Source organism: Spermophilus citellus (assembly GCF_964194105.1).
Source record: "Spermophilus citellus genome assembly, chromosome: 8".
NCBI lineage: Eukaryota > Metazoa > Chordata > Mammalia > Rodentia > Sciuridae > Spermophilus > Spermophilus citellus.
The window spans coordinates 19,372,700-19,393,899 of NC_138189.1; the positions used below are offsets into that span (position 1 = coordinate 19,372,700).

At 36.9% G+C, this 21,200-nt stretch overlaps 1 protein-coding gene across 1 annotated transcript in view; it reads left to right on the forward strand.

The window, feature by feature from the left end:
- ZCCHC4 (zinc finger CCHC-type containing 4) overlaps window positions 1-19,382 on the forward strand; it is a 58,210-nt gene extending 38,828 nt beyond the window's left edge. Inside the window, 8 exon segments of the mRNA XM_081304100.1 lie at window positions 83-233; window positions 1,255-1,355; window positions 8,343-8,464; window positions 8,704-8,779; window positions 11,515-11,566; window positions 12,102-12,246; window positions 18,011-18,093; window positions 18,096-19,382. Coding sequence (XP_081160226.1) covers window positions 83-233; window positions 1,255-1,355; window positions 8,343-8,464; window positions 8,704-8,779; window positions 11,515-11,566; window positions 12,102-12,246; window positions 18,011-18,093; window positions 18,096-18,181 — 816 coding nt within the window. The 3' untranslated portion in view covers window positions 18,182-19,382.
- Window positions 19,383-21,200: the final 1,818 nt, after the last annotated feature.

The following is a 21,200-nucleotide window of genomic DNA, read 5'->3' on the forward strand; positions in this document are numbered from 1 at the left end:
CTAATGCATTCTCCTCCAAATAGGATAAAGTGCCTCTCTCCAGTCCTAATTTAGAAATGAATTTTTATTTTATTTGTTGCAGGCTGCCCTTGAAGTATGCAGAACATTTTTACAGGAAGATAAAGGTGAAGGAGTCATTCTGGTGACAGACCCTCCTTTTGGTGGCTTGGTTGAACCTCTGGCTAATACATTCAAGAAGTTAATTGCTATGTGGAAAGAAGGTCAAAGCCAAGGTGTGTAATTTTTTACTGACTACAAAAGAAACAAGTATCTACTTTCTGTCAAATTTTAGCCAAGCTCAGTGAATCAGAGCACTGATAGAAAATGCATGTCTTGGGCTATTCTCTTTTTAAAAACACACTTGCTTGATGATGGGGCAGACTTCATTATCGTAGTACACTTTGTATTATCCTAATCATATGTTTTTAAAATGGCTTTTAGGTAAAATACCCTTGGAAGAACATCAATGGCTTGTCATTTGTTCAATAAATATTTACTGAGTGGCTGCTGTGTGCCAGATACTGTTTAGGTATTAGGAATACATAAGTGAATAAAGTAGACATATGTCTGCCCTACAGGCCTTACATTCCCTGTTCCTAAAGTCTTGCCCAGAGCTCTTAAGAGGCCACCCAATCTCAGGCCCAGATCTCTGAACTTTGCCAAGAGATGTGTGGAAATAGGACATTCAGTAGGCTAGTAGTAGTGGTTATTGAGGACACATAGATTCTTGCCCTAGAGGTGGGTTAATGAATCGGGACAATTATTCAGTTTAGAGTGGATTAGGACTTCAAAGCATTTTACGTAATTATCTAATTAGGTAGTACATTCATATTTTTTAAGATATAGCTTCTAGCTTGTGAAATGATAAATGTGAGAAAGTCAGGAGTTACATGATCAAGCTTCTCCATTAATTGTGCTACACAACTATTGTGTTTTGGGGACACAGTACAAGCAAAATCTGAAACACTATCAGACAACTACACATTTCAATATTTGCTGTTCCTGAGACCATTAATCAGAGTGGATAAAGTCAGTGTTTTGTTTTAGATATAAAAGAATATTTCCATTAACCTTTGGGAAAGGTCAAGTTATAAATGGCATAGTAGTAAACATTCTCTTTTTTGTATGAGAGAGAAATGTGTTGCATGATTGAAATTTCTACCAATACCAAAAGTTTTTCAATTAAAGTTGTTTGTTTTGTTTTTTCTTTAATATTGCTATCTTCTTTTCTTTTTCTTTTTTGTGATCCATTAGATGAAAGTCACCAAGAGCTGCCCATTTTCTGGATTTTCCCTTACTTTTTTGAGTCCCGAATTTGTCAGTTTTTTCCCAGCTTTTGCATGCTGGATTACCAGGTATAGTAAATTTTATTTTGTCTTCTGGAATGGTTGGGGAATGGATATTCTGCTTAAATAAATATCCTGACAAAGACTGTCCATGATTTTAGTAATTTAAAATATTTTGAGCTGTGTCATACATTAAAATTATTGCCATGTATAACTTGTCCTGTGGTTCCTAATGTCTATAATCCCTAGGTGCTTGTTAAAAATACAGATTTTAATAATTTTAGATTATTTCATTAACAAGCTGTTATCATTCCCTTCTTTTTGGACTACAGGTTGCTTCTCTACCTTTAAGGTGCTATAAATAACACTGCTGTAAATAACTTTAATGCATATAATTTTTTCTAGTTTTTATATAACTTCCTTGAAATAGATTTCTAAAACCGAGATTACTTTCTCAAATTTAATAGGCATTTTTTATAGCTATTGAGCCATTCATATTAACAGGTTTCTTTCCAAAAATGCATAGCATAAGCCATTTTAACCTTGACTTTTTGAGCTCTGCTTCAGGCAAAAACTACATCATAATTCCTCTCAAAGCTGCTTACTCTCCTTTTTAGGGCATCCAGTTTTCTGTTTCTTGTCTTAGTTTCTGTTTCTAGAGTTGACATTTGTGATACAGAGATAGCTGATGTATCCTGGAGATGTTAACTAAGTAACTCCTTCCAGCTTCCAGTAGCACCTGCTGCCTCTGGCAGTAAGTCACCATCTAGTTCAATGCTTGGCACTAGGTAGGTGCCCCATGTATGTCAGATGGATAATTAAATGGAAAAAAGCATGAACTGTGGATTTGAAGAGATCTGGGTTTTAATCCTGGACTGACTACTTGACTTCTCTCAAGCTCATCGTACCTGTTAAATGAGTACACTGATAACGAATATGAGCTTCAGAGAGGATGCATGAAAAGCCTGAACCCCGTCCTCAACACTTGCAAGTGTAGAGTAGAGGCTATTACTGTCAGCAATGTTGTCATTTAGTTAGTCCCACGATGAGGCAAATCTCTTTCTCTGGCCCTGTTTTTACATGACATCTGAGATGCAAATTTAGCTGAGCTGGGTGCGGTGGCACACGCCTATAGTCCCAGTGGCTTGGGAGGCTGAAGCAGGAGGATTGAGAGTTCAAACCCAGCCTCAGCAAAAGCAAGGTGCTAAGCAACTGAGTGAGACCCTGTCTCTAAATAAAATAAAAAAAATAGGGCTGGGAATATGGCTGTCGTTGAGTGCCCTGAGTTCCATTCCCCAGTACCATCACCCACTGCCCACAAAAAAAAAAAAAATTGGCTAAGACAAGGTCCCTCAGATAATGGTTGCATCTATACTTAGATAAGTGTTTTCATGATGGACAAGAGTTTGAAATGGTAACAGGGGCAAGAAAAGGAGCTCTTTAAAGCAGTGGCTGAGGGGCTGGGGATGTGGCTCAAGCGGTAGCGCGCTCGCCTGGCATGCATGCGGCCAGGGTTCGATCCTCAGCACCACATACCAACAAAGATGTTGTGTCTGCCGAGAACTAAAAAATAAATAATAAAGCAGTGGCTGAGAGAGTTTCATATGGCATAACCTCCTGTGCTGCTTACTTGGGCAACCTGTGTTACCAAGAACTTGAGGAAATATCCAGGGATAGTTTGATGAATAGTTGTTGCAAGGCCCAAGTTTATTAGAAATAACTATAAGGGCTGGGGATGTGGCTCAAGCGTTAGCGCGCTCGCCTGGCATGCATGTGGCCCTGGTTTGATCCTCAGCACCACATACCAACAAAGATGTTGTGTCCGCCGAGAACTAAAAAGTAAATATTAAAAAATTTCTCTCTCTCTCTCTCTCTCTCTCTCTCTCTCTCATTCTCTCTTTAAAAAAAGAAAGAAAGAACTATAAACAATTCAGTGTATTGAAGAAAAATGGTTCTGGTCAGCCGGGCACAGTGGCACATGCGTATAATCCCAGTGGCTTGGGAGGCTTAGGCAGGAGGATCAAAAGTTCTAGGCTCCTCTGGGCAACTTAGCAAGACTCTCCCTCAAAAAGAAAAAAGTGTGATGTAGCTCAGTGATAGAGTGCCCCTGGGTTCAAACCTAATGAGTGTGCACACATATACACACACAGGTTCTTGTTAGATCATATGTGTCTGATAGGGTGAAAAGTCTTTTTTTTTTTTTTCCTGTAAAGAGCCAACTTTTGGAAAGACGAGTGAGAATAAAATCTATAAAACCTAAGTTTTTTCATGAGTCCTACTAAGAGTAAGAATAGTTCTGCTCATTATGTGCTCATGTTGGAGAAACTGATTTCACTACATATCCTGGTATATTAATCTTGTTTACTGTATCTCCCTTTGAGATTTTTTGCATTTCTTTTTTATTTTTGAAAATGTCTCCGGACCTATTATTATTTAATTTCTGAGCCTTTTGCTTTCTTCTTTTGTTACTTTAACTTCATTTTCTGGTACTTTTTTTCTTTAATATAAGCCTTTATCAAATGAAAAATTTGAAAGTCTTCTCTCCTTCACAGATCTTTCTCCATAGATCTTGATTAGGCATGTTTTCTGACATTGCTGAAAATGATTGTAAGCCCTGAAGCCACAGTGCAATAAAAAAACCAAAATCATTAAATCTCTTTTTTAGGAATACTTTTCAGATAAATGGAAGGAATAAATGCTACAAATATTCATAAAATATAAATTATGTAGGCTTGTGATAAAGCCCTTGATAAGTACAGAATAAAATAGTTATCAAAGACCTGGAAAACCAGGAATTATTATTAAGGACAGATTATAAAGGAAGGATGTAATAATGAAAAGAAATTTTGATTTAAAGTCAGTGTCATTTAGAGGCTATTTAATCTTGGGGGAAGTCACTTGATCTTTCCAGGTTCCTGTTTCCCTACCTGTAAAATAAAATGATTGAGCTAAGGGTAGTGGCACTACTTCGGAGGCTGAGGCAGGAGAATCACAAGTTTGAGGTCAGCCTCCGCAATTTAGCAAGATTCGTCTCAAAATAAAAATAAAAAAATAAGAAGAGCTGAGAATGTACCTTACAATTATAAAGTCTCTGGGTTAAATCCCCAGTACCGGAGTGGAGGGGAGAGGAGTTGTGTCTGGGAAAAAGAAAGATTTAACCAGAAAAGGGACGGTAAATAAGTTTCACTTTTAGTGCTAAATCTGATAAATGGAAGTGACTTTCTGGATTTGTTGAGGCTATCAGCCTCAAGAGGCAGAGTAACATGATTGAATAGTCCAGAGTCAGGGAGTGTCGGTGTTCATGTCCTATAGTTACCACTTGTGAATTCGGTGGTCTCACGTCTCTTCCTCATTGAACATTCTCTTTTCTCTTGTTTCTGTTTAACCTGGACACTTACCTGGAGTGTGGAAGGTACAGCTGTTTGCTTTTGTCAAAGCTACTCTTTTGTGAAGTGAGCCTGTGTAGAAAACTTTCAACATTAGCTTCATGGTCAGAAAAGAAACTCTTTTGACAGGAATTTCTGGGAAATTATTGCACATTAAAAGATGTCAACTAAAACCTTGAAACTCAGTGTATAATAAACAAGGGGGGGGTAAGAGACACATGGGAATTTTAACTAAGGGCTACCTAAGATACTGGGAATATAACTGAAAGATTTACCAGAAGCTGGTGGGTGTGTGGAATGCATTTGGGACCTTTGGTGTCTGTTGAAGTTAAAAGAATAGTCCTCAGGGCGTCATGGGAGTACTTGTGTTCCATCTTTAATCTTTGTACCTGACATAATGCCTGGAGCACAGTAGGTGCAAAACAAATATTTGTTGACCTGAATGTCTTGGTTCTCCGTATAACTAGTTTCACCCTCATGTTACAGAGGATATTTGCGTATAGATCAAATTAAAAGCTAGGAATTGCAGAGATTTTGTGCTTTCCCTCATTTCTATACAGTACTTCATCACATTAATCAGTTTCGTGGGAGAAATTTTCTATTTGAAAATGCCTCTCATCATCATTGTGAGTGAAATGTCAGGGATAATGATGGGAAGATGGTGTATCGGCTCTACCACTAGGTGATGTGCAATTTGCAAAATTGTGTTTGCTTTACAGCACTTCCACAGGAGGTTTATTTGTGTGGATGAAGCTATGAAATATGGATGTATGTTAGAGGTACATTAATTTGCCCTAGCAGCATGCATTTTACATTCCATATGTTTATAGTTAATTAGCACAACAAACCCGCATTTAAAAATAATAATAATCTCAATTAGGTTATGCAAAATCAAGCAATCAGCCACCTTCCTGACACATACATCCTCTGACTCCTTGGGTACCCATAAAGAAATTGTTCTTTTTTTCTCTGTCTTCCATCTGCTATCTGTTGCATTGCATAGGATGGCCAAGTACCAGAAACCTTTCCACAGTATTATTTTCCAACATTAGAAAATGTTCATAAGATTCTCTTAGATTTTTTTTTCTTATGACATTCATAAATTTATGTTCAAAATGTCTTTATTGAATTTAAATAAGGAACTGTGTATTCAAATCCACAGTGGTACATTATGGAAAAGTTGTGAATTTAAATCATTAAAACGATTTCAAAGTACTTATGGTACTTTTTAAAGGTGATTGTGAAGTAGAATCTATTTTCGTATCTTAGTCTGTAATAGGTAACATGTATTCACAGAATTTTGAAAGTTGGAAAGAAACAGAGGTAACCTGGGCTGACTTCCCAATGTAATGATCCTCTCTGCTGAATTCATGACGAGTAGTCATCTAGCTTCACTCGAGTGCTTTCAGCCAGTGGACTCCTATAGCCTTACAAGGCAACTCAATTTATTTAATAGCCCTAATCGTTAGAAAATTTTCTCATATTGAGATAAAATATGCTTCCCATTAACTTCTAACCATTGGTCCTAGTTGTATTCTCTGAGGCAATAAAGGATAAGTCTAATTTCTATTCCATATGACACCCCTTCAGTTGTAAAATAGCTGTCTGTCCCTCCCAGTCTTCTCTTTTCGGAATAAACACCCCCAATTTGTTAACTGTAAATCTGATTCATTCCCATTGTTTTCAGTAGAAATGAGCCAGTTTTATCAATGTGTCTCTTAAAATGTAATGACTGAATGCTTGGCTGCAAATGCCGTCCCACCTGTTACTTCCCTTGTTAGGATACTACACTCTACAGTTAGGCGGGACTGAGGGCTCACAGTGCTGGCAGTCAGCCAGAAACCCCTAGGGGTTTTCGCATCATCCCTTGGGGCTCCTCATTTTCTACCTAGCTTCCTCCACTACTGAAGCTTGTTGATGGGCCTTCCTAAATTTGTTCATCTGTAATTTGATGGGCATTGGCATTAAACTTGCAAGGCCCTAGAGAGAGAGTCTAGGAGTCTACCTTCAAAGATCTCCTTCTTCATTGTCAGTTCCTTATATTTTTGTGATTTGTTAAATAGCCAATTTGCAGACCAGGTCTCTTGTACATTCTTAAGTGTATTCTTGTTCAGAATCAAAACAATTCGTTATACCTTATTTGAAAGTTAGAACACACCTGTATTGGGCCGGGCGCAGTGGCGCACATCTGTGATCCCTGTGGTTTGGGAGGGTGAGACAAGAGAATCTCAAGTTCAAAGCCATCCTCATCAAAGGCTAGGTGCTAAGCAACTCAGACCCTGTCTCTAAATAAAAAATACTAAATAGGGCTGGGGATATGGCTGAAGTGGCTGAGTGCCCCTGAGTTCAGTTCCTAGTACACCCCCCCCCAAAAAAAATACACCTGTATTGGGCTCCTAAAAATGGTATTCTCACGGTCTTCTTGTGAATAATCTAAAGCATTGGTTCTCCAATTTGCGTTTGCCGGGGAAATGTGCTGAAACAGACTACTCAGCTCCACTCCCTAAGTTTCTAATTTGCTAGGTCCTAGGTGGGGTGAGAATTTGCATTTCTAATAAGATCCCAGGAATGCTGATCTTACTGATCCATTTTGAGAATAACTGATCTAAAGAAAGATGGATTGAGGAGCCAAGTGGATTTGTAAACAAGATTGAGAAGTGTGTGGATAATAGAAGCTGGTAGAAATCATGCTTGTTAGCTTCAGTTTACCTTTTTTTGGTGCTGGGGATTGAACCCAAGGCCTTGTGCATGCAAGGCAAGCACTCTGCCAACTGAGCTATATCCCCAGCCCAGTTTCAGTTTACTTTTAAGATAATCTGAAACTGCCAGTTGAGTTAGGGATCTTGCGGGGAGAGGTACATGTTTGAAATAGTCTTTGTGGGGAGAACACCTGTTAGTTGTGGATCCTTCCCTTCATCTCTGCCTTTCTACCTTGTGCCCCCACTAGATTAAGTGTTTACATACATAATCCCACTTAACCTTCACAGTAACCTTAAGGCAGGAACCAAACCCTCCTTTTACTGATAGAAAATATGTAAACTTTCCTAAGGTCACATAACAAGTAACTGGGAAAGCCACTATCTGACCCCTGAGTCTGTGCTCTGCCTGAATGCTAGAGGGCCTGTGGTGAGTGGAGGTCACAGTGAGGCCGCCCTGAGACCTGGTGGACTGAAAGCTGACATCTAGCCAACTTCACATGCAAGAACTCAGTCTCCAAAAAGCTAGCATATATCTTTGAAGGCATAGTCTTTTAAGGCCAAAAGCTAAATTCTTCTTTCTAATAAAGTCTGTTGTGTTAGGTAAAAGATTAGTATTGTACCTTTAGTATTAGATAACATGAGTTTGTCATGAAAGATTTTACCTTTTTTATGATGAAATTGTACTGCCATAGAGGACTCTGTGGGCTGTTAATTATTAAGTAAGAAGCTCTTCCTTTATTTTTTTGTGGTGCTGGGGATTGAACCCGGGGCCTTGTGCATGCAAGGCAAGTACTCTACCATCTGAGCCATATCCCCAGCCCGTGAACTGTTACTTTTAAGAATTTCTTATTAAGTACCTTGGTTTCACCTGCATCTTGGCATTAGCTTGTTTGTTTATTGGATTGAAAGGCTTTGTAAATGTTGGCTCATTTGAGTAAATTTTTTTACCTTAATTTTTTTCAAATTTCTAGGTAGATTATGACAATCATGCACTTTATAAACATGGAAAGAAGGGTCGAAAACAGTCTCCTGTGCGTATTTTTACCAACATTCCACCCAACAAAATAATCCTTCCTACTGAAGAAGGGTACAGGTAAGATCACAATAGGACTTTGAAATTCACGTCACTGAAAATATGGTTATGTGTAACTAAAACAGTGAAGTGCTTTTAATATTGAGTCATTTCATTTTTCTGTTGTTGTTGAGTTTGGTCCATAATTTCATATTGAATTGAATTCTGATTACCTCCAATTCCTGGAACAAGTGCTTTGTAAACTTTTATCTACTCTGTGAATCTCAATAAATATATGCAGTTGTTTCATATCTCTTTAGATTTTGCCCTCTGTGTCAACGATATGTTTCTCTTGAGAATCAACACTGTGAGCACTGTGATTCTTGCACATCCAAGGTACAGTTTGGTTATATAATGTATTTTTTCTTAATTCTTTTTTTAAAAATTTTTTAGTTATACATAATACCTTTATTTTGTTTATTTATTTTTATGTGGTGCTGAGGATCGAACCCAGGGCCTTGCACATGCTAGGCGAGCGCTCTACTGCTGAGCCACAACCCCAGCCCTTAATTCTTAATCTATAAAAAGACTCCTTTTAAAATTTTGTTTTTAATTGATACATTGTAATTATACATAGTAGATTGATATGTCATATTTGTCCATGCACATAGTTTGCTTATTCTCCCTCCCCAGTACCTTCCCTTTCCATCCTGTCCTCCCTCCCCCATTCACTTGTTCTACCAGTCTTTCTTCTATTATTATTATTTTATTTAGTACATTGTCATTATACATATAAGTAGAATTCCTTGTGGTATATTTGTACCTGGATATAACATACTTTGGTAGATTTCATTCCTCAGTACTTCCCATTCTGTCTCACTGGATTCCCTTCCTCTCTTCTATGGGTCTCCCTTCTATTTTTGTAAGAACATCCCCACCCCTTTATTTCTTTCTCTTCCTTGTATGAGAGAAAACATTTGACCCTTGACTATCTGAATCTGACTTATTTTACTTGGCATGATGTCTCCGGTTCTATCCATTTACCAACAGATGACATAATGTTGTTATTTTTTGTAACTGAGTAAAACTTCATTTTGTATATGTACAATATTTTCTTCATCTATTTGTCTGTTGATGTGTACCTAGGCACATTCCGTAAGTTGGCTGTTGTAAATTGTGCTGCTGTGAACATTGGTATACATGTATCACTATTATATGCTGGTTTTAATTCTTTTGGATAAATACCAAGGAGTGGGATGGCTGGTTCTATTCCCAGTCTTTTGAGTAATCTTCATACTGCTTTCCAGAGTGGTTGTACTAATTTGCAGTCCAATAAGCAATGTCCTTGAGTGTATATCCCCGCCCCATCCTTGCCAGCTAAGTATATTTTAATACAATAGTACTTTATTTCTAGTTATAGAGTACAACAGGCTTTTAAAAGTACTTAATAGCCTTCATCATCAACAACAGTTACTTGAATTCATTTTCTTATGATACTGTGTAACTGATAAAATTAGGAGTGTTTTAAAATAAGTCACTAAGTGAGTACTAGATTTGTAGTACTAGATTTGTATGTCTGTTGAGGGAAAAATTATTATGTTTCAAATAAGGCATTGAACTATGGATACCATCACTGTTATTAATTGTAGTAATAACTAATAACATGTGTGGTGCACTTTTTACATGTCAGGCCCTTGCCTAAGAGCTTTGGGTTTGCATGGATTAATGCATTTAATCCTCACAACAGCTTTATGAGTTAGGTACAGTTACTCTCCACTTTTTACAGATAAGGAAGGACTACAAGGGTCATGTCTCCTATTTATTATTTTGTCTTAATAAACTTTATTTTTTAAAATAGCTTTAAGTTCACAGCAAAATTGAACAGTGGGTACAGAGATTTCCCGTGTTCTTTCTACCCACCTTCCCAAACATAGGCCCCACTGTCAGTAGATGCACGCACCCATCAACACTTCGTAACACCATGAGTCATGACTTACATGAAGGTTCACTCTTGGTGTCGCACATTCTTTGGATTTGGATGACTGTATAATGACTGTATCCACCAGATAGATACCTACCGAAGGACATCTTCTTGGTTGCTTCCAAGTTTGGGCATTATGGATAAACCTCCTATTTCATTTTTAGGAAGATAGAATGCCCCTTCAGTTTTGTTTATTTCCACATTAGAAAAAGGATGCTAGTTTTTTTGTTTTTGGAGAGGGGGTACTATTAAACACAAATTATTCTCCCAAGAAAAGGCTGAATTTATATAAATATTAGAAAAATTATTACTGATCATGCTTGTTTTTTCCCCCACTTTTTTTGTGGGTGCATTATAGTTGTACTCTACTTGTTTTTAACTATAGAAATACTTTTGACTACATATTTTCACTTAGTTTAGAAATGATCTGTATTTACGCCTAGATTGTGTAGAGTTTAAAATGGAGGAATACAAAACATTGTTATTTAGAGATGCACATATAAATGGCAAACGTAAAAAGAGCAGGGAAATGACCATCTCAAAGACCAGAATAGTGTTTGTTGTTCTTGGGGAAAGAGGGACACTGACGGGAAGGAGCACCTGGGGTGGGTCTGGGTGCTGGTGATATCTGCTTCTTGACCTGGTGGGTTTCCTTAGTATTGCTTTAAAATGTGCCTTAAATTAGACATGTGTATTATGTACTTTTCTCGATATATTTTACTTCACAGTTTTAATATTACTCAAATAGTAATCCATAATCTATCTTTGTAAGTTACTTAAAGCTCTCAAATATGAATGTCATTAAGGATTATATAGTATAGACACATAAAATTATGAATCATTAATTCTCTTGAAATTTTCATTATGAATCCTTCTTTGTACAGATTAGGTTGCTTGAACTGGAGTGGATTTTCAAGATCATTTAGATAAATCTCCTAATTTTACAGTTAAGGAAATTGAGGCCCATCAAGGAGGCATTTGAATTGAGTAGAGAAATGCATAAATTAAAATCAGAGTATTTAATTGTGAAGCCCAGGAAAGAGAGAAATAAGAAATGAATAATTTACATAGATTTTAATAAGGCATTTTAATTTTTAATTGTGGAACTTGATTTTTAATAACAAATATAATTTAAAAATTGTTTTTGTAGGATGGCAGGAAATGGAACCATTGCTTTCTCTGCAAAAAGTGTGTAAAGCCTTGTAAGTATTGAGACTGGTGTTTGAGCTCTCTGTAAACATTTTTGAGTTCTTCCTCTAAGTAGTATTTTTATTTCATTGCATTTAAAAAGAAAAAGTAATTAATGTAGAGACCTGATAGAACTTATTTGCTTTTTAATCTTTATAATTACCAACCTGTATGTTTTGTTTTCCATGGGGAGAGATGACTGCTAACCTGTTTCACTGTGGCATTTGGCTTGACTAATTGTTTTATTATTATTATTATTTTGGCTTGACTAATTTAAATAGGGCACTATGCTACTCAGTCAGCTACCACTGTGACTGGCTCTCAGCTCATGACTTTTGAGGAAGGGCTGAATTTGTTGCCTTGTAAATCAGAAGTTACCTGGTTTAAGTGGGATTCTACCCTCTTTGGTTTCTTTAGCCAAATTAAACTAGCTGTGCAAACCAGCCACAACATTTAAAATAAATGCTATTCTTGCATTCTACCTTAAAAGTCAATAAAATTAAAAGTTATATCGCGTGAACTTCTAAAACTTCAATTTTTATTTTACAGCCTGGATCCACTGTAGCATTTGCAATCACTGTGCTGTTCCAGATCATTCTTGTGAGGGCACGAAAGATGGCTGCTTTATTTGTGGTGAATTAGATCACAAACGCAGTACTTGTCCTAACATTGGTACCTCTAAGAAAGCTAACAAGTTAGTTGAATTTTTTAATTACTAGAAAAAATTTTCTTTGTGTACTTTGTATGGAACAATCTACAAAAGTACAGGGCATCCAGAGGATTCAAAAGTGCCAACTTGTTATTGTTGCCATGACATTGTTCACAGAGATGGGGGAGGGAGAATGCCCAGAGGTCTGAAAGGGTGCTTTCAGGGAGCTCCCGGCTTTACAGGTGAAACACAGAAATAACCAAACATGAGGTGGAAGGTGATTTCACATCTGTGGTTCATATAGAATCATAATTTTGAAATGAGAGTTCAGGCGTTATGGAAGGACAAGATATTTAGGTCAGGCCTTGAGGCACAGATCAGATACAGACATACAACGGTGGAAAGGAAAGAGAAGGCATTTCAAGAGGCATTTCATTTGATTCCACGCAGTGGGAAATGAAGTTATTTCTTTAAATTACATCCAGTTTCATCGAAAATATTGAGACATGTTTAATACTTAAATATTTAAATTTCTATTATTATTTTTTCCTGTGATTATTTTCACTATTCCCACCATTATTTCTTTCTGATTGTAACTCAGAGCAAAAGTTATACCATACTTAGAAAAACTACTGTTATTGCAATGGGGTGAATTTGAATGATTATACTTAAAAAAAAAAAAAAAAACTAAAAGAGGTTCTAGGGATTAAGTTGTCTTGTTTTATTGATTTTTTTTAAAGCAAAAACAACAAAAACTATTTAATATCACTGTTATTAGTTGCAGGTTACCAGATAGCCAGATTTAACATTTATGTCAAAATCAAAATTAGGATAAAAATATGGAACTGTATCATATGATTTGTGATGAAAATCCATTAGATTAGTTAGATTAGTATTACAAATATCTGATGCTTTTATGATTATTTTCTACTTATTTATTTATTTATTCCCCCCCCCACCAGTAGAAATTAGTATTTTTTGTGGTACTGAGGATGAAATCCACAGGCTCTCTACCTGTTTCTTAGGTTTTTTTTTTTTTGTATCATACCTTATTTTATTTATTTATTTTCATGTGGCGCTGAGGACAGGTGGGCCTCACACGTTCGAGGCTCACGCTCTACTACTGAGCCACAATCCCAGCCCCTCCTTAGTTTTTTTTTTTTTTTTTTTTTTTAAATGAAATTAAGTTTCTGAGGCTGAGTTTGAACTTGCAGTCCTCTTAATTCACCTTCCCTAGTATCTGGGATTACTGGTGTATGCCACCTCACCAGACTGGAAATTTTTTTCCATTAAAGTCCATCCACTTGAATTCTGCGTGCTATTTAAACTGCCTCTTTTCAAATTTAATTATTTTCACTAGGTAGACCAAGGTAGAGTAGAATCTAAAAAACAATAATTAAATGAATCTTTTGTTTTTCCCTAGAAACCTCTGACTTGTAGTCTGGAATTATTGCATAATTTATGGTGTAATTTTGGGTGGAAACAGAAGTGACAGGTTCAGGCTTTAATTCTGTGAACTTAGTATACATAGAAACTGAGTTGGCATTTTGGTAATTGTAGGCTCTTTGTTGCTTCTTAAATGACTAGTGTATTTGATACTAATGTTGTTTTCATTGGGGGAAATCATCTAGTATATTTCAATGTTAGATTATAACAATTTTAATTCTAAGAGCAAATCCCTTGAAATGTGGTTTTCCTGATAATTCTTAAATAGTATTATTACTTTCTTCTGTAAGAAGACTCCTAAACTTGTTATTTCTTTCAAAAAATGTTCATAATGAAATTGGCAAGGCAAAATTATTTTTTAATCATAATAGTATTTTATTTATTATTTCATCAAAATAGTTTTAATAGTTTTAATAGTTTAATAGTTTTAATAGCCTGTGTTGTAAAAGGTCTCCCAAACTTATGCTCTTTACAACTGTCTCATTCTTTGTTTTTTCTAAGTGGTAATTTTCCTTTAAGTGTGAACTGGAATGGTGCTGGCTCCCTCTTGTGGTTAAAACTCGTTTTATCAGTTACATAAATCCTTGCATTTAGAGGACAGATACTAGGTCAATTTAATTTTAAGGTAGAATAAAACAGTTAAGTTATTATACTCAATAAGTTCATCACAGTTAAAAGACTTTATCTCTGGAAGGTTTATTTATTTACATTACAAATGAATATTTGTAAATATTTTCCTTCTGGTTTTGTTTACTATATTCCCAAGTGAGATCTGGTTCATTCTTAGTCTTACTTATGGGTAGATGAACTGAAGAGAAATTTAAATTTTGTATATAGAAACACATGGTTCATTGACTTTGCTATTAGTGAAAACACTTTACTTCATTAAATTTGCTAAATCATTACTTATCTGGAAATTATCCTCTTTAAAAAAGAAGGATGGGGGAGAGAAGAGATTTATAAGGATTTTTTGTTATGAACTGATGAGATATCCGAGTCTATAGTGCAGAATCTAAATGTGGAAAAAAGTAATGTTGTCAAGCAAACTTCCACATAATGATCATGTGAAACTACTAATAACAGCCAATGTTTATTGAATAACTACTATATGGTTAGCATTTTACTTCAGTAACTTAGAGTATATGTATCAAGGTGATTAAAAGCACAGGGTCTAAATCAGCTGGTCCTGTTGTTTCCTGTTTGGATGATATAGGACTTCAAAGCCTCAATTTCTTTTTTTTTTTTTTTGGTTTCTTTTTTTTTATTGGTTGTTCAAAACATTACAAAGCTCTTGACATATCATATTTCATACATTAGATTCAAGTGGGTTATGAACTCCCATTTTTACCCCGTATACAGATTGCAGAATCACATCGGTTACACATCCACATTTTTACATAATGCCATATTAGTAACTGTTGTATTCTGCTACCTTTCCTATCCTCTACTATCCCCCCTCCCCTCCCCTCCCATCTTCTCTCTCTACCCCATCTACTGTAATTCATTTCTCTCCTTGTTTTTTTTTTCCCATTCCCCTCACAACATCTTATATGTAATTTTGTATAACAATGAGGGTCTCCTTCCATTTCCATGCAATTTCCCTTTTCTCTCCCTTTCCCTCCCACCTCATGTCTCTGTTTAATGTTAATCTTTTCCTCCTGCTCTTCCTCCCTGCTCTGTTCTTAGTTGCTCTCATTATATCAAAGAAGACATTTGGCATTTGTTTTTTAGGGATTGGCTAGCTTCACTTAGCATAATCTGCTCTAATGCCATCCATTTCCCTGCAAATTCCATGATTTTGTCATTTTTTAGTGCTGTGTAATACTCCATTGTGTATAAATGCCACATTTTTTTATCCATTCATCTATTGAAGGGCATCTGGGTTGGTTCCACAGTCTAGCTATTGTGAATGGTGCTGCTATGAACATCGATGTGGCAGTATCCCTGTAGTACGCTCTTTTAAGGTCTTCAGGGAATAGTCCCAGAAGGGCAATAGCTGGGTCAAATGGTGGTTCCATTCCCAGCTTTCCCAGGAATCTCCATACTGCTTTCCAAATTGGCTGCACCAATTTGCAGTCCCACCAGCAATGTACAAGAGTACTCTTTTCCCCACATCCTTGCCAGCACTTATTGTTGTTGGACTTCATAATGGCTGCCAATCTTACTGGAGTGAGATGGTATCTTAGGGTGGTTTTGATTTGCATTTCTCTGACTGCTAGAGAGGGTGAGCATTTTTTCATGTACTTGTTGATTGTATGTCCTCCTCTGAGAAGTGTCTGTTCAGGTCCTTGGCCCATTTGTTGATTGGGTTATTTGTTATCTTATTGTCTAATTTTTTGAGTTCTTTGTATACTCTGGATATTAGGGCTCTATCTGAAGTGTGAGGAGTAAAAATTTGTTCCCATGATGTAGGCTCCCTATTTACCTCTCTTATTGTTTCTCTTGCTGAGAAAAAACTTTTCAGTTTAAGGAAGTCCCATTTGTTGATTCTTGTTATTAACTCTTGTGCTATGGGTGTCCTATTAAGGAATTTGGAGCCCGACCCCACAATACGTAGATTGGAGCCAACTTTTTCTTCTATCATACGCAGAGTCTCTGATTTGATATCAAGCTCCTTGATCCATTTTGAGTGAACTTTTGTGCATGGCGAGAGAAGGGGATTCAGTTTCATTTTGTTGCATATGGATTTCCAGTTTTCCCAGCACCATTTGTTGAAGATGCTATCCTTCCTCCATTGCATGCTTTTAGCCCCTTTATCAAATATAAGATTGTTGTAACTTTGTGGATTAGTCTCTGTGTCCTCTATTCTGTACCATTGGTCCACCCGCCTGTTTTGGTACCAGTACCATGCTGTTTTTGTTACTATTGCTCTGTACAAAGCCTCAATTTCTTCACCTAAAAGTAGTTGGGGGAAGGGTGACATCTGCCTTGCTTAGTTTCTTTCCTAGCTCCTTAAAGAAGATGTGCATTCAATTTTGTGTTCCCCACACCTGACAAACACCATGCTGATTGAACAAAAAGTGAGGCTTAAGTTTGATTCATTAAGGATTATGTGCTATTAATGAAGTTCTCCCAGGTTTTGTCCTGGGAAGACCAAGAAGGGCAGAGTTTGCTGTGGCTTATGAGAGGTAGACTCTAATGATTGATATTCCTGGGCAGCCAGGGAAGTTTCCATGTGTGCCAGTGGCTATTAGTGTCAGCCCACTCCTTGGTTCTTGATGTTATAAAGAGCATGATTTTGCTACCCTGGAGATGTTGAATGAATGCACCAGTAATCTTTCCCAGACACAGATTGCATGTAACTTAGTCCAGAGAACACCAGAAACAAAAAGATCTGTTTTTTTAAAATATTTAATCTTAAGTTTTAGGTGGACACAATATCTTTATTTTACATTTATGTGGTGCTGAGGATCGAACCCAGTGCCTCGTGCATGTTAGGCGAGCACTCTACCACTGAGCCACAACCCAAGCCCAAAGATCTGTTTTTGTTTTGTTTTGTTTATACCAGACATTGAACGTACGGGTGCTTAACCATTGAGTCACATCCCCGGCCCTTTTGCCTTTTAAATATTTTCTGTTTAGAAACAGAGTCTAAGTTGCTTAGGCCTCAATAAATTGCTGAGGCTGGCTTTGAACTTGTGATCGTCCTGCCTCAGCCTCCCGATTACGTTAAATGAGATACATGTGCTTGGGAATACAGGCGTGAGCCACTGCACCCTGCAGAAGGGATCTGTTTTGTCTGATGTAGTGTAGTGTTTTGAGAGGGTGAAGTGAGTTCCAGCCTATTCATTTTGAAACTAGTCTTCAAGAAGATAGGGACCACAAAAGGTGGACCGCCTGTGTGGCACTTGTCAGGATTTCTATACCTGCAGAGGGAAGGAAAATTAGCTGCAGGGCTTATAAAAATAGGCCTTTTCAAGTGTCAGTTTTTCCAATGTGCTCTTTCATTTTCCTACTTGTGCTAATGCCATATGTATTAATCCCTGTCCTAAAAAGTATAATTCAGGTATTTGGAGATTGAAGTGCTGAGTTGAGCAGTGTAGATACACCGAAAAAAGCAAAAGCGAAAAACGAACTCACTCGTTGGTGTGGTTATTTACCTTCATGGTGTGTTTGTCCCAAATAGCTTGTTCTAAATCTGTAGTAGTCATCTTTTAAAGAAATGTCTTTTCTCGAGCATTTTGCTCCGTCAGGCCTCTGTTTCTTTGTTGTTATGGTTGGGATATTGAGGATTTATGCTTACGATACAGCAAATTCTTTCCCTTCTATTTTCCTATTTGGTTAGCTAGTTAATTAAACTTCACCATAATTACATAATTCACTGTGCTCATTCTATAAAATAATTTAGCACCTTGTTTTTCAGAGCTGTCAGAAAGCAGAAGCAAAGAAAAAGTAATAAGATGAAAATGGAGACCACAGAAGGACGATCCATGAATCACACATCTGTTACAGGGAGAAAGAAGAGGAGGAAGAGAGCCCATCAATATCTTTGCTCTTAAATGTCCAGTGGCTTGAGAATAAGAAAGATTTATAGTCCAACCTTTGATGCCATTTTCTGCAAGTGCCACACTGGACTTAAATTCTTTAAACGTATGCACCTTTCTAAGCTCAATAACAGGCAGGTGGCATTTGCTGGCTTCTCCTTCCCCTTCTGCCTCTCTGGAGACCTGGGGAGCTGTTCCATCCTGAGCTGGGTTTACTGGTGCACTCTGTATGCCTTTTCTCTTCTAAATCTCTCCCAGTCTTATTATTTTAACCTCCTTTGCCTGAAAAGTGGGCATACAGCATTCTTTTGCAGATGATTTCAGAAGAAAGTGAAAGTAAAAAACTGTAAAATTTTGTTTATATTGAACATAAAAGTGTGTTTAGATATGAAAATATTCTGTTAAATAGTAATCAGTGGCTTAACTCCTCTTGCAAAGAAAAGTACAATTTACAGTTATTTTTCAGTTGAATCTGATGATGGAAAGAATTTTTTGGAAAGGCACTCTACATATATAAAGGTCACAATGATATTATTATTAAATGTTTATTTTTCCAGTACTTCTTGTAGTTGTCCTTGATGGTATAGACTCACTTAAATATTGGGTGAATGAGATGTTTAGAACCATGACTTGCTGTCACTTCAATGTCTTTTAACCAATGCTGTAAGTTTATCTCTTTGGAATAGCGGTTGGTAGCAGAAGGGAGCATTGTAATTAAAATCCTCACTCTTGTCTTGATGAACACTTCCCAGCTGCATGGCCGTGGCCAAATTACTCACTCTCTAAAAACTCCAGTTTCTTCATTCTTCTAGTGTGGAGCATAATAGCTATAACTCAGTATATATTAACTCAGGTTCGCTCCCCCAGTCACCACCGTCACCATACTAAAGATTGAACCCAGGGCACTCCACCACTGAGCTACATCCCCAGCCCTTTTTATTTTTTATTTTGAGACATGCCAAGGTTGGCCTTGAACTTTCGATCTTCCTGCCTCATCCCTCTAAAGTCGCTGGGATTACAGGTGTGTGTTACTGCACCTGATTCATGTTTTTTTGTGATTACGTTAAATGAGATACATGTGCCTGGCTCTCAGTTTTCCTCTGTCATTGACAAGTTCTGTCAACAGATGAAGATTGCTCCTGGGACTTAATGGCATCTGCTGGTCCAATAGTCTAGCTCTGAAGGGAGTCATTTGAACTCCCAGAATAAACATTATCTGATATTATCTCCTTAAGACTGAATAGTTTTGAATGACTTATATTTGCTTAGTGACTTATTCCCAAACAGCTGCTTTAAATTTGATTTGAAGGCATCTTTACTTTCAGTTATCTCAAGCCCTGTGAGTACTGCACCTCATCTGGTGTTATAATTTTAGGTAAGTAAGATTGTTTAATGCATGATGTGAAATACTCAAGCATGGCTCAGAGCAATAGGGTAGTGGTGTACATCAGGCAACCTCAAAATAGGAGTTAAAACTCTGGGACTTAATAAGCATCAGAGAATTCTTCTTTGCACTCTCCACCCTTGGCAGTGCTGGGGATGAGCCCAGGACTCTGTGCATGCTTGATAAACATTCTACCACTGAGCTACACCGATAGCCCTGTCTTGTTCCCTTTGGTATGTGATTGCTGTGATGACAGGAAAGGCAGGTCTGGAGACGATTAGATGAGACATAAACTCTGTAAAATCATTGTGAGTTCCCCTCTCTGAATCAAGCCTGGATAGGGATATTGCCTGACTTTTATGGTGTTCACTGTATATTGGTAAAATACTTTGAATTCTCCTCTGAAAATCTCAGACATACCTGAGTGACTCTGACCACTAAACAATTGGGTCCCTATGATCAATGGTTATTTTCATCTACATGTTCCTTAATTTTAAGATAACATCAATGGTAAAGTCACCACTGAAGCCTGGTATGTGTGGTTCTATCTAGTTATGTGGGAGACTGAGAAGGAGGACTGCTTGAGCCCAGGAGTTGGAGGCTAGTCTCCAACATAGCAAGACCCCTATCTCCAAAATTTAAAAAAAAATTATCATAGCTTTCCTGGGGAGAAAAAAAGAAACATTCTATTAATTATACATATTAATTTTTTAGATTTTTCTGATTTTAGAAATATTGAGACTCAGAAAGAGTACAACTTTAGAATTGAGGAAATAGAGTATTAGTTCTAATGAGGAGTAATTTTTCTTAAAACTTTGTTATCTTAGAAAATTAGTATTAAGGAATTAGGTGATTCTGTTCTTATACTCAATACCATTTTTTTTTTTTTAGTTGTTGATAGACTTTTATTGTATTTATTTATGTGCGGTGCTGAGAATTGCGTCCAGTGTCTTACACATGCCTCACACACGCTACTGCTGAGCCCCAGGCCCACTCAATACCAATTTTTAGGACTTAATCTCTGAACATTAAGATACCTCCTAAAACAGCAATGGGAAAAAAAATGTCTGAAATTTGACAGATAAAAATTTGTAAGCTTTTTAAAAGTTGACATTTTAAATAAATAATTACAGGTAAATTTCATCTGCTTCTTACATTACCAAATTTAATGAATTACCACATCATATTTTTAGGCTCTCCATGAGACTTTGCAGTTTTTTCTTCATCAGTCTGATCCTTAGTCTGTTATATGCTGCCTTCTTTTCATACTATACTGCTCTTCCTGCTTGGAATGTGGGCATCTGTTGAAATCTTATGGAGTCTTCAGGTCCTGGCTTCTGAATCCATGAGTCTACATACTATCCAATATCTTCTTCTCTGAACCCCTCAGTGTTCTGTACCATTTATTTTATTTTCCCCAAAGAGTTGAGCTTTCAACGTTAGTACACATTTTATCTATGCTTGTTTTTTTAAATATTTATTTTTTAGGTGTAGATGGACACAACACAATGCCTTTATTTTTATGTGGTGCTGAACCTGGGTCCCCCCTGTGCTAGGCAAGCACTCTACTGCTGAACCACAATCCCAGCCCTTATCTATGCCTATTTATTGAGTAGGTACTCAATAAAAATCTGAGGAAAGAATGGAATTGTCCAGAGGCTTTGAGATGGTAGGCATGCCTAAGA